Genomic DNA, 12,290 nt, shown 5'->3' on the forward strand with positions numbered 1-12,290 from the left:
AGACTTTAGAGGAATCATATGTCTAAACTGTTACTCACAGTTCTGATTCTTTGGTTTTGTTTCGAGCCAGGCACTGTGATAGAGGCTGGGGATGAATGCTTTAATAGAAACACATGCAAGGATGTAGGGGAAGCTCTGAAAATGAATTAGTAAGACAATAGGGGAGGATCAGGGAAAAATTCAGAAGCAATTTTTGATTCAGGTAGAAAGATAAGAAGAAATCTGCAAATCAAAGGAGAGGAGTATTATTCTTTTTAGATAAGAATAGAAGTGGAAAAGGCATAGAGCTATGGAAACCACCCCTTTGCTATAGACAGCAGAAGTATAGCTTGAGGGTGAGTGTAGGTGGGATGGTGTCACAGTGGCTGGAGAAAAGGTTGGACCAGGGGGCAGGGCCAGATCATAAGGTTAGACCAGTGGGTGGGACTGGATCATAAAAGGCCTCACACCTTGCTGAGGAGTCTGGACATTATCATATAGGGTCACTCCTACAGGTTAATTTAGAAAGTACTGCATTTCTCAAATGCTAACCTGCTCACTATTAGGGATTTTTCTAGGCTTGACTATGAGTTCTTTAATTAGAAAATGTTTAATTTTCTCTGCTTAATCTAAATCCAACATCTCATATGCACATAGAAGTTGAAATTCTAGGGAACAGGATTTCAGTGCATGCTGTCAGCTGAGTCAAAAAGAATATTATTTGTGTAGTCTTTCTTGTGTAAATATATTCACAAGTCAAATGAAAAGCAATTTTATTGTATCATACTATTTTTAGGTGCCTGACAAGGAACTCACAGTTTAGCATATTGAAAAGATTTCTCCATGCGAAATAACCATATTGAGATCATTGGCTTTTTAATAATTTCTTTCTTAATTATAGAGTTTCCTTTAGTCATTTCAATGAATCAAAGTTCTCAGGAGTAAACAAAGCAAAAAAAAAAAAATCAATCCCTATAATCTTTTTCTTTATACCTCCTCATTCCTGCTCCGTAGGGTTGAAAATTTAATCTCTTCATCATTTCCAAACTTGATTTTGCATTTTTTCCTCCAGCAATGTTCAGATCCTCCTCCTCCTCCTCCTCCTCCTCCTCCTCCTCCTCCTCCTCCTCCTCCTCCTCCTCCTCCTTCTCCTCTTCTTCTTCTTCTTCTTCTTCTTCTTCTTCTTCTTCTTAATCTAATAAAGGTTTGTTTTTCAAAATGTACAGCCGGTAAGATCTGTTGTTCATGCATCTTCTCCAGCAGCTGGGGCGTCCCCACCTTTGGTGTTTCTGGTGTAAATCACGTGAGCTCTGTGCTCTGAGACTAGTTCAATAAGTCCTTTACTAAGGAGCTCCTGAAAGGCTGCTCTGGCCAAGGAGCCATGAATCTTCAGCCTCTCGGAGACCACAACTGGGGTTATAAGCTTGTAGTTGGGAACTTCCTTACAGAGCTTGTCGTATGTGGCTTTGTCAAACAAGACCAGGTTATTGAGCTTGTCCCTAACTTTGCCTTTGGACCACTTCTTCTTTTTGGCCTTGACCCCTGACTTGTTCACAGGGTCTTTGTCTTTCTTGGCTGACTTTTCAGCATCTTTCTTCTTCTTGTCGTCCTTGGGCGGCATTGCAGGACTCAGGAGAGCAGGGACACACTGCTGCCTCGCCAAGATGTTGCCGGAGAGCAGTGTTCAGATTCTTTAGCCCTGGTTCAGTGGCAGATCAGTGGCTCAGGCTGTTTAGGTCACCGGTGAGTCCTACCATGGCTTGAATGTGATGGGGAGAAATACTTCATTTCCTAATGATCCTATTGATCCTTGGAAGGTGCTGGGAGCCATAAAAGGCATCAGTGAAGATTTGCCCACTGTTTACATTGAAGGTAAAACAGTCATCAATCCAGAGATACACAATGAACCATTTTGCTAATTATTGGAGTTAAATGTTTCCCTACAAGTGCTCTCAGTAATCAAGTCACTTGAGGTCACATTCTTACAGGAATCCTAATATTCATTAAAATGAGCTGTTTTGCCTAGAAATGTCTAGTGATCAATGATTAATGATGTGTCTGCCTTGATTCTTAGTGCAGTGCAGGGATCCATTGGCTATTAAATCTTGCTTGTTGGCAATTACTGAAGTGAGCTTTAAACTAATGTAAATAATCAATTTTTAGTATTTGATGAGATATTCAAGTTCATCCCCTTGCAAAATCAAAATCTGCTTATTATGTTAATGTGGTATTTGCAAAGCTATCACGATGATTTCAAGCCCAAACTCCTCTACCCCAATTCCTTGCAAATTAAAGTAAGTCAGCATTCAATATGCATATACCTCTAGATCACTGTCAAGTCAAGTCGGATAAGACACAAGGCCTAATTAACTAGGTCCTAGTTCTGGCTTCATCAGTTGTCTTTGCAAGTCAATTAAACTATCTGGACTTCAGTGTTTTGTTTTGTTTTTGTTTGTTTTTAATGTGTAAAATAAAGGAATTGAACATATCCTACTTAATTAAAATTAAATATTTATAAAACCATAAATCATTCTTTTGCTCTTATTTCCAGCTCTTATAACTTTCTGCTTGTAATTTTCAGGGGAAAAACTCATAGCCTGGGCACTTACTTATATCACACTCCTGAGATGACAAATGAGATGAATTAAAAACAATGTGTAAATTGACAACTTAGGTATTTTTCTATAGCTTTCATTTATTTGTACCTCTTGGTGATTAATAACAAACTATATGTGTTTTAATAAGTATCAGGACAATTAAATGTGAATTTCTAAGAATTGGCCTTAGCATAAATTTTTTTTTCCCCCCAAGGAAGAAAACTATCTTACCACGTCAGTATTAGAGTAAACTGTAGGTGAGTTTGACAATTCATCAAATTTGCTGAAAGTTTCTATTAAAACCATGATTCTAAGGAACTATCTTAATAGATGGGCTAGCTTAATGGGATTGGACTGTTTAAAAATTGGTAGGAGCTTTGCTTTAATGTAGTTGGGGAAGAAATAAACACTACCTGATAAAGCACAGGGCTCTAGAAATGGTTCAATCTGAACCCATATGTACACAGGTTATTTTTAAAAGCTCCCAAAATAGCCCTAACCAGTTTGGCTCAGTGGATAGAGCGTCGGCCTGTGGACTGAAGGGTCCCAGGTTCAATTCTGGTCAATGGCATGTACCTTGGTTGCGGGCACATCCCCAGTAGGGGGTGTGCAGGAGGCAGCTCATCAATGTTTCTCTCTCATCGATGTTTCTAACCCTCTATCCCTCTCCCTTCCTCTCTCTGCAAAAAATCAATAAAATATATTTTTAAAAAAAGCTCCCAAAATATGTTAATATGCAGCCAGGGTTAAGGGACCTAACATATAGCTATTTTGACATTTTCTTTTCACATTTTAGGTGAATTTCACTATGTAAATATGTATCTCGATCAAAATAATCATTCAGCTGAACTAACTCATGCACAAGAAAATATTTTTGAGTTTCTGCAAAAGTGGCTAACATCAGAGACCCTTAAGAAAGAAAAGTGCTTCTTTTTTTAGCTAAAACACAAAATCACTATGAGGATAAAGTTATATCCCATGAAGGGAAAGTAGTTTTAGATAGTCTGTGTGTGTATTTCATGTTTTAAAGAGATTTAATCAAGTTTTCTCTGTGATGTTTAGAAGCATTGAACTATCCCAACACATAAGAAAGTAATTACACTGGACAATCAGATGCATGGCCTAACTATTTGTTGGTTGCCATAGAAACAGATGGCATATAGGCAGGATTTCCAAGGACAATGTCAATTTCATGTACTTTTAATAAAATCCATTCATTAATGGACCTGTTATTTGGTTAAATCATTGTTCTCTCTCTCTCTCTCTCTCCCTCTCCCCCCCGCCCCCCTGTGTGTTGTGTGTGTTGTGTGTGTGTTTGGTTAGGAAAACAATTTGGGCCCAGATGCCCACTTTGTACATTCCTTGTACCAGGGAATTTTGCCACAGATGTCCTTGGACCACATCAGCGAATCAGAAAAGAATTCAGGAAGCATCCTATAATCTCCAGAAAACATCAGCTCCCAATCCTCTTGGAGTTTGGAGAATGATACAGCATGTCTGTCTATTCACAATGATACCAATGGGAACAATTTCATTAAAATTCTGTCCAAACCAGCCTACTTTTCAGTTCTTCTAAAGATATACTCAATTAACCAAATGGCCATGCATTTTTTCAATTTTTTAAAAAAAGTTGGATTTTTATACCACATATTCTTCTATAGAAAGAAATTTTATTGTTAAACCACATTTATTCAAAATTCAAGATTTAAGAGAAATCCTCACAAAACAATATGGATTATTTTTGCAGCATTCCTTAAAAATGCATTTGATCCAAGTTAATTTGTGTCCTGAAAATAAATTATTTTTACTTCCACTTGAGCTGAGGCAGTCATTCAATGGCTAGCCATTGCTTCCAAGATGAAGGTGGACTTTTATTCTCCCTTTTAGCTGCACTGTCTTCTTCAATCCCCCACACTCTCCAAGCTCTGTGGGCCTCAGGACTTCTGCCTATGCTATTTTTACTGCCTGGATGGTTTCTCCTGGCCTTGGTGACCTTATTAAGTCCTATTCATCCTGAGATCTCTGGCTCAGGGAAGACTTATCTGACCAAACTCAGATAATCCAGGATCCTTAATTCCATCTACAGCCTTAATTCCCCTTTGTCATGTCATCTGAGGACATTCTGGGCATTAGGATGTGGACCACTTTGGGGACCATTATTTTGCCTGTTTATCACTGGTTACCAGTTTATATGGGGCCGTGCCCACAGAAGTAACCTAAGCAGAGTTTCTTCTATATCTGGAACCTGGGCTATCTTCGTTTTCATGTCTATGTCTTTCAATTTATTGCCAGCCTTGACACAGGACTACTTATAAGCCTACCTAATTTATTATATGCCAACATGCATTCTGAGAAGGCTAGAACTTTGCATAAGCCAATTGACACTTTGGACCTCGGTTTTACCATTTCTGAAATGTAAGAATGGAATGAGAAACTCTATAAAGTGTTGAAATACAAATTCTCAGAATTTTCAAACATAGTATAAGAACAAGATTTTCTAAGGATTGTGATTTAGTAACCTTGAGAGTTTTAAATTACATTTTTTTCTGAGACCTGGAAACATAAAAGGCTCAATGTCTCTATGACTTCTTTTTGCAAGTCCTTTTTGCAAATTGATTCATGGAGAAGTTTGGTAAGCTAAATGAGCATACTTGGAATCTAATTTTAAAGAGTGCTAAGGAAGAATTTGGAAAACTTATGATACACGAGATACTAAGTTTTTAGAATCCATAATATTTTTTTAGACTGATATTTACTGGTTCTTTGACATACACAGATTCTTGGCTCAGCTCACAGAACCTCCCTCCACTAACCCTTAGATAATAAGGATTGCCCCCCAGCTAGGCTGCTCCTGGATTCTATCCCAGCAGGCACTGATTTTGTACTTCTCATAGTATTCATTAAATTCTCAAGGTTAAGTGCCTTTTGCCCACTGCTAGCTTCCAAAGAATCTGGAGGTTTTATTCCTCAATGTTTCTCCTACAGAGACTTTGAATATGAGACGTGCATAAGCAAGATTTGTGGAATGAATATATTTACTCTAAATGATATTTTAGGGAAAGCTGGAAGTAACAAAGAAGCATTTAATCTCAACTCATGGTAGTAAATAGAGGTCACAACTAATGTCCAACAGCTTATCGATGCTCTCCAGTGGACAGAGTAAATGATAATACCCATTAGAGGTTGGTCAAGCCTGTAATTTAGTAGATTAAATAGTTTCCACTTTAAGGTCAAAGAGAAGGAACGTTTCTTCAGTTAAATATTATGGGTCATGGTCATTATTTTGTGAAACTATTTTTGCTCACATATCACAGTTAAACCACTATTAGTTAAGCCTTTTTCACCCGCCTGGAGGCTTTGTTCCTTCTGATTGAATCACCAGTCCCCAGATCTTCCCGGCTGGCTTCAGATCAGATGCCACTTGGGGTTCAGGCCAAATGTCACTTTTTTTCTCATCATCCTATGTAAAGTAGCTCCAGTACCCGGCCCAGTACGTGGCACATTGTAATTGCTTTTTAATATGTTGTTTAAATAATGCACAGCCAGGGTTGGGACAGGCAAGCTGTGAACCATTTCCACAATGGACTTGGACTCGGTGCTGGAGCTCCATCGGCCTCCACCACCTCCCTCCTCTGCTCCTTCTCCACTCACATAGCTATGCTTTCCTGGCAGAAACGGACAGAGCTGGAGACACAATTTCCCTGACGCAGCGTTAAGTGAAATGTGGGGCTCCTGGTTCAAAAATCAGGAACACGGCTTCGTTCTCCGTGTTCTCTCTCAACCCATTATGGTGTTTTTTATTTGTTATTTAATGTCACGGTCTCTCTGCACAGGGATACTCTCAGGCGGATCTCCCAGGAGCCGGGCGCATGCCCAACCCCCACCCTTGGGTTCAGGTGCTCTGGCCTCCAAGGAGCAAGGGGTGGCAAGAAGAGGGACACACCATCTGTCCCCAGGAAGGACTGGGTGGTGGGACGGGCCTGAGAGGAGGCTCCAGCCCTTGTGCATGCTCCGGCAGATTCACACAAACTCAACCATAATGCTGTTAAAGCGTTTAAAAACAGAGGCATCAGCGGATCACACCCCTGGGCTCAGAGGAGTCCACTGGACCCGCCCAGGGCTCTCACCCCTCTGCTCCTTCGGAGTAGGACCCAGCATTTGATTCAAGGCTGACAGTGCAGGAGAGTATTTGCAGATTACTCTCAGTGTTTGGATTTCTCATTCATCTGTCACACCTCCTGACTTTAGGGAGCTTGCAGTCTGGCTCCACCATCCTCACTCACAGGGGCCGGGTTCTCTGGCCAGGAGATGAGCCTTTTTCTGTCACATCAACCAGAGAGCAGCGGCTTGACTCCTGGGAACTCCACCTGTGTTGATTCAACTTTGCAGATCCATTGGACCTCATGGCCATTTTATATTTGTGTCACAGAGAATTTGTCTTTTATTTTCTTTTGCTTCAAGCAGTGGTCTAAATTGTCAAACCCCAAAAGGTTATTTTCAGTAGAACTTTTTATGATCTATGATATATGTATGTATGATATATATTTATATCCTACCTAATAAAAGAGTAATATGCAAATTGACCCTAACTCCGTGACACCCACAAGCCACGCCCACAAGCCAATCAGAGCGAGTATGCAAATTAACCCAACCAAGATGGCTACAGCCATGGAGAAAGTAGGAGGGAGGCTTGGGTTTCCAAGGCGATAGAAGAAGCCAAGCTTTCCGCCTTCCCTGGCCGGCCTAAGCCTCCACTCAAGGCTACAAAGTTTCAATTATAGAAGGTAAACAAATCCAAACAGAAATGGCTGCCGGCCATGGAGCAAGCAGGAGGCTTGTCTCCTCTCCAGGCTACAAAGATTCAATTGTAGAAGGTAAATAAATTCCAGATACCAGGGCCTCCACTTGGGTCACCAAGGGGCGTGGCTGGCCTGCAAACCACCACAGGCCCCTTACTCAGGCCGCCCCACACCCCAAGGGAACCCCCACCCTGATCTGGGACACCCTTCAGGGCAAACCAGCTGGCCCCCAACCGTGCACCAGGCCTCTATCCTATCTAATAAAAGAGTAATATGCAGATTGACCATCACTCCAACACACAATATAGCTGCCCCCATGTGGTCAAAGATCCTGCCCCCATGTGGACACAAGATGGCCACCACAAGATGGCCAGCAGGGGAGGGCAGTTGGGAGGCACCAGGCCTGCAAGGGAGGGCAGTTGAGAGGGACCAGGCCTGCAAGGGAGAGCAGTTGGAGGCGATCAACACTGCAGGGGAGGGCAGTTAGGGGTGACCAGGCCGGCAGAGGAGGGAAGTTGGGGGCAAACAGGCTGGCAGGGGAGCAGTTAGACATCAATCAGGCTGGCATGGGAGTGGTTAGGGGGTGATCAGGCTGGCAGGCAGAAGTGGTTAGGGGCAATCAGGAAGGCAGGCAGGCGAGCAGTTGGGAGCCAGCAGTCCTGGATTGTGAGAGGGATGTCCGACTGCCCGTTTAGGCCCGATCCTGGGATCGGGCCTAAACGGGCAGTCGGACATCCCTCAGGGGTCCCAGATTGGAGAGGGTGCAGGCTGGGCTGAGGGACACCCCCCTGCCCCCGTACACGAATTTCATGCACCGGGCCTCTAGTCATATATATAATAGATATGTGTTTATAGTACATATAATATGTATTTATTATATCATTATATATCTACCTTGTATTTCCCTCTACCATAAAACTGTCATTAATCCTAACCCTAACCCTAATGAAACTGACCATACTGTTCATTTTTTGCCTGCAAAAAATGTCAATTTTATATGGTTCAACTTAATAAAACATACTTATCTTTTATTTTTCCCACTTGCATATAAGCTACCAAAGAGCAGAGGGCTATGTCTATTTTATTTTAACAAATTTATTGAGGTGTAATTGACATACCATCAACTGCAAGGTATAATTTGACATGTTTTGTTATAGGAAACCATCATCACAATCAAGTTAATAAACATACCATTACCCATGAAGTTTTTTTTTCTAATTCCTTCTTCCTGCCTTTTCCCATACCACTAGATTATTCCATTTATATGAAATGCAATTACTTATCTGCTTTCTGTCATTATATATAAGTTTGCATTTCTTAGAATTTTATATAAATTAAATCACTTAGTATACAAACTTTCCTGTCTGTCTTATTTTCACTCAGCACAATTATTTTGAGACTCATTCACATTGTTTCATGCATCAGCAATTCATTGTTTTTAATTGGTGAGTAGTATTTTTTTGCAAGGATATACCACAATTTGTTTATCCGTCCATTGGCTGATGGATATTTGTGTTGCTTCCAGTTTTTGCCCATTGCAAACAAAGCTATGAACATTCATGTAAAAGTTTCTGTATAGATATATGCTTTCTTTTTTTTTTTTTTTTTTTTTTGCAAAATACCTAGAGGTGGGCTAGTGGGATCACATGGCAGGTATATGTTTAATTTTATGAAATTGTCAAACCATTTTACAACATGGTTGAACCATTTTACATTCACACCAGCAGTAAATGAGTGTTCAGTTCCTCCACATTTTTGCCAACATTTATTATGGTCAGTCTGTTTTGTAAGGAGTAGTATTTTAATTTGTATGTAGTAGTATCTCATGTGGTTTTAATTTGCATATTCCTAATGACTGGTGCTGCTATACATCTTTTAATGTACTCATTTGCCATATATATGTCTTCCTTAGTAAGTGTCTATTCAAATCTTATGTCCATTTGTTTTATTGGGCTAATTTTCTTAAGAGAGTTTATTAGAGTTCTTATATACTCTACATTCAAATTTGATGTAATACATTTATATATCTTATATATAATTTATATTTTTTATATATTCTATATTCAGGTATGAAATTTGCAAATATTTTCTCCCAGACTGTGTCTTACTTTTTTATTTTATTAATAGTGTCTTTCAAAGAACAGTAGTACTTAATTTTGATAAACTTTATTATTTTCTTTTTAATTTCAGTTTGGTCATATCTAATAAATCTTTGCCTAACTCTAGGCCATAGAGATTTTCTCCTATGTTTCTTGAAGATTTGTAATGTTAGGCTTTGCATTTGGGTCTGTGATCCATTTTGAATTTAGTTTTGTGTAAAGTGTAAGACATGAATTAAAGTTCTACACAAGAAACAAACAACAGTGGAAACAAACTATCTGAGTAAAGAAGACTTTTATAATTTCAATTTCTTGTTTAAAGCAAAAGTGTTAGCAAAATAGCATGGTGTTTAACATATAAGTAGAGGGCAGGTAAGTTGGGATAAGTTAAAGAGGATATTATGAAACCTAAAGAAACCATTACATAATACAGAGAGTTATAGCTAACATACCAGCAAAAGATCTGAAAGCAGACAGGAAAAGAGGAGAAAGAGAACAAAGAACAGATGGAACAAATGGAAAACAGACAAGACGGTAGTTTTCAACCCAACTACATCAGTAATTGCATTAAATATAAACCGCAATGCCAGGGCTGACCAGCAGCCCCTGAACGATGGATGAACAGATTACTCAGACACAGTTTGACTGTGCAAGAGAGGGCTAAGGGGCCCCTGGCTTTAGTAGCCAGAGCAGCCTCTATTGCCTGCCTCGTTAGGCCTTCAGTGGAATTTTTATCTTTAGATACAATCAGTAGGGTGAGTAATCTTGGGAGGACACATGGTTTACACTGTACTCTAGGCAAGGGCATCCAGGGATTAAGCATAAGGCTTCCAGTAAACACCCGGGGGTCTGCACGTACACAGATTTGTTACACAGACTTGTTTGGAAAGGTCAAGGAATAATTAGGGGTGCTGCCTTCGACAGTCCCTTAAGTATCCCCTAAGTTGGAATTCTGATAAACAGGGCAGGTGGCATTCCACACACTTCCCTTTTATCAGAATGTCCTCCTTACAAACTTTCTAACCAAGTTTCTTGTGCTCCCCAACACAACATTTTTTATATTCTGATTTTAATGATTCATCATTAGCAAGAGGGGTATGAGTATGTGGGTAGATATAGTGTGTTGGAATTGGTAGAAGTTTTCTTTTGATTCCTTAAATTTTCTCAGTAAAGTTGGATGCGAGCTCATTAGCTGAGAAACTGCTGTCTAATCTAGCTCTCTCCCTTCAAGCCGAGCATCATCCTGAGTTCATGTTTATTTTTTTTAATTTAGTCCTGAACAGGTGAAGCTTAAAAGGAAAATTCCAGATAAACACTAACTCTCTGATTTTAATTGAACAGAAAAATAGGGAGCTGAATTTGTTTTGACTGCCTTAAACCTAAAAGTGAAAAATAATAACGCACAGCTAGAAATCTCCGAGCAGTGCAGCTGCCTCATTTCTCTAGACTGCTTGCTAAGAATTAATATTAAGTGGTTCCCATTTAGACCTTTCCAGTTGCAAAGACAATACATCACAGCAGCAATGCCCCACCTCCCGCTGCTTTGAGACGTGTGTGTCTGTCCTTGTCCAGTGTATCGTTTCCCACCAGCCCATCAACGAATATTTCTTGAGTTCTGAACGTGCCAGCAGCACAGTGCTAGACACTGTTAATGTTCCCCTAGTTCAAGATCAAGGGGTGTCAAATTAATTGCTGCAGCTCCCTTCTAAGAGAAAATCTCTCATAAATTCAAAAGAACACACTGGAGAGCTCTGCTTCAATTGCTTTGCATATCATCACGCTAAATAAACAAAGCTTTAAAAAGTCCCGCAGACACCACGGAGTTATCCCGCCATGTGCAAAACATAAGCATATTTCTGTAGACCTCACTTAACAAGTCCCGATCCAGCAATCTTAAAGAATGAAAGGTAGTATGGGATGGGAACTCTGAGGAAGGGTGTACAACTAGTGAGTAAGCCACCTGCTTGAATCGACTGTGAAGGGCCAAATTTGGTTTTCAGTGACACCCAAGAAGGCCTCAGTGCATTTGGAGCTAAAGTAATTTAACACATAATTTAGCTATATGAATATCTGCAGTTTGCAAAAGGAGAGATGTTCCAACGTGTGAGATGAAGTTTGGCTTCTTAAGACAAAACTTCCCTTAATTATAATCCTATAATTTAGGAAAGGAACAAAAGTATGGATGTCTTCTGAATAGTCTCTGTTAATTTTCAAAATTCTCCATCTATCACCTTTTGACCTAAATAGAGAGGACACCATTTGGTTATCCTAAAAACTGCATTGTTCTATCCCCCTGTGCACTAAAGTTGAAATCATCAATATCATAGATTTTAGGCACGGATTGTGTGTGTGTGTGTGTGTGTGTGTGTGTGTGTGTGTGTGTGTGTGTGTGTGATTTTTTTTAGGAACCACTAGCAAGACATATTTAATAAATTAATGTTTTCCTCTCTACTGCCACACGTGGCTGTGATAAGTTCGCTGCTACGAATGGAGATGGTGGAGGGAAGGGGCCCAGTAATCGGAGAGATTTGGGTGAGGCTTTCAGAAGTGTGCGCAACCTCTCAGTTTTACACTCAGCGTTGAAATGACTGCTTCCTACTTTCTGCTTACGTGTAGTCACAAAATGGTCCAGCGAGGTCACCTGTCACTGTGGTGCTGTTTGGTTCAATTTTTTTTTTCCTATGGGAAAATGTAAGGACAAGAAGCATTTAGTTTCTGGCCTGATGATTTTCTTAAGTGGATGGTGGGGTGCACAGAGGGAGAAGGGATGGGTGGTACTGTGATCCTTTCTCTGGAAAGAGCAATTGTAGAGTGAG

General features: G+C 40.1%; 1 protein-coding gene across 1 annotated transcript; it reads right to left on the reverse strand.

The window, feature by feature from the left end:
• Positions 1 to 1,212: 1,212 nt before the first annotated feature.
• LOC103289391 (40S ribosomal protein S25-like) lies at positions 1,213 to 1,600 on the reverse strand. The gene has a single exon (XM_054723405.1). It carries the CDS (start codon positions 1,598 to 1,600, stop codon positions 1,223 to 1,225), a length of 378 nt encoding a protein of 125 aa, XP_054579380.1. The 3' UTR covers positions 1,213 to 1,222.
• Between the last annotated feature and the right edge of the window lie 10,690 nt (positions 1,601 to 12,290).

The sequence above is a fragment of the Eptesicus fuscus genome, chromosome 11 (assembly GCF_027574615.1).
Source record: "Eptesicus fuscus isolate TK198812 chromosome 11, DD_ASM_mEF_20220401, whole genome shotgun sequence".
In the NCBI taxonomy this organism is placed as follows: Eukaryota; Metazoa; Chordata; class Mammalia; order Chiroptera; family Vespertilionidae; genus Eptesicus; species Eptesicus fuscus.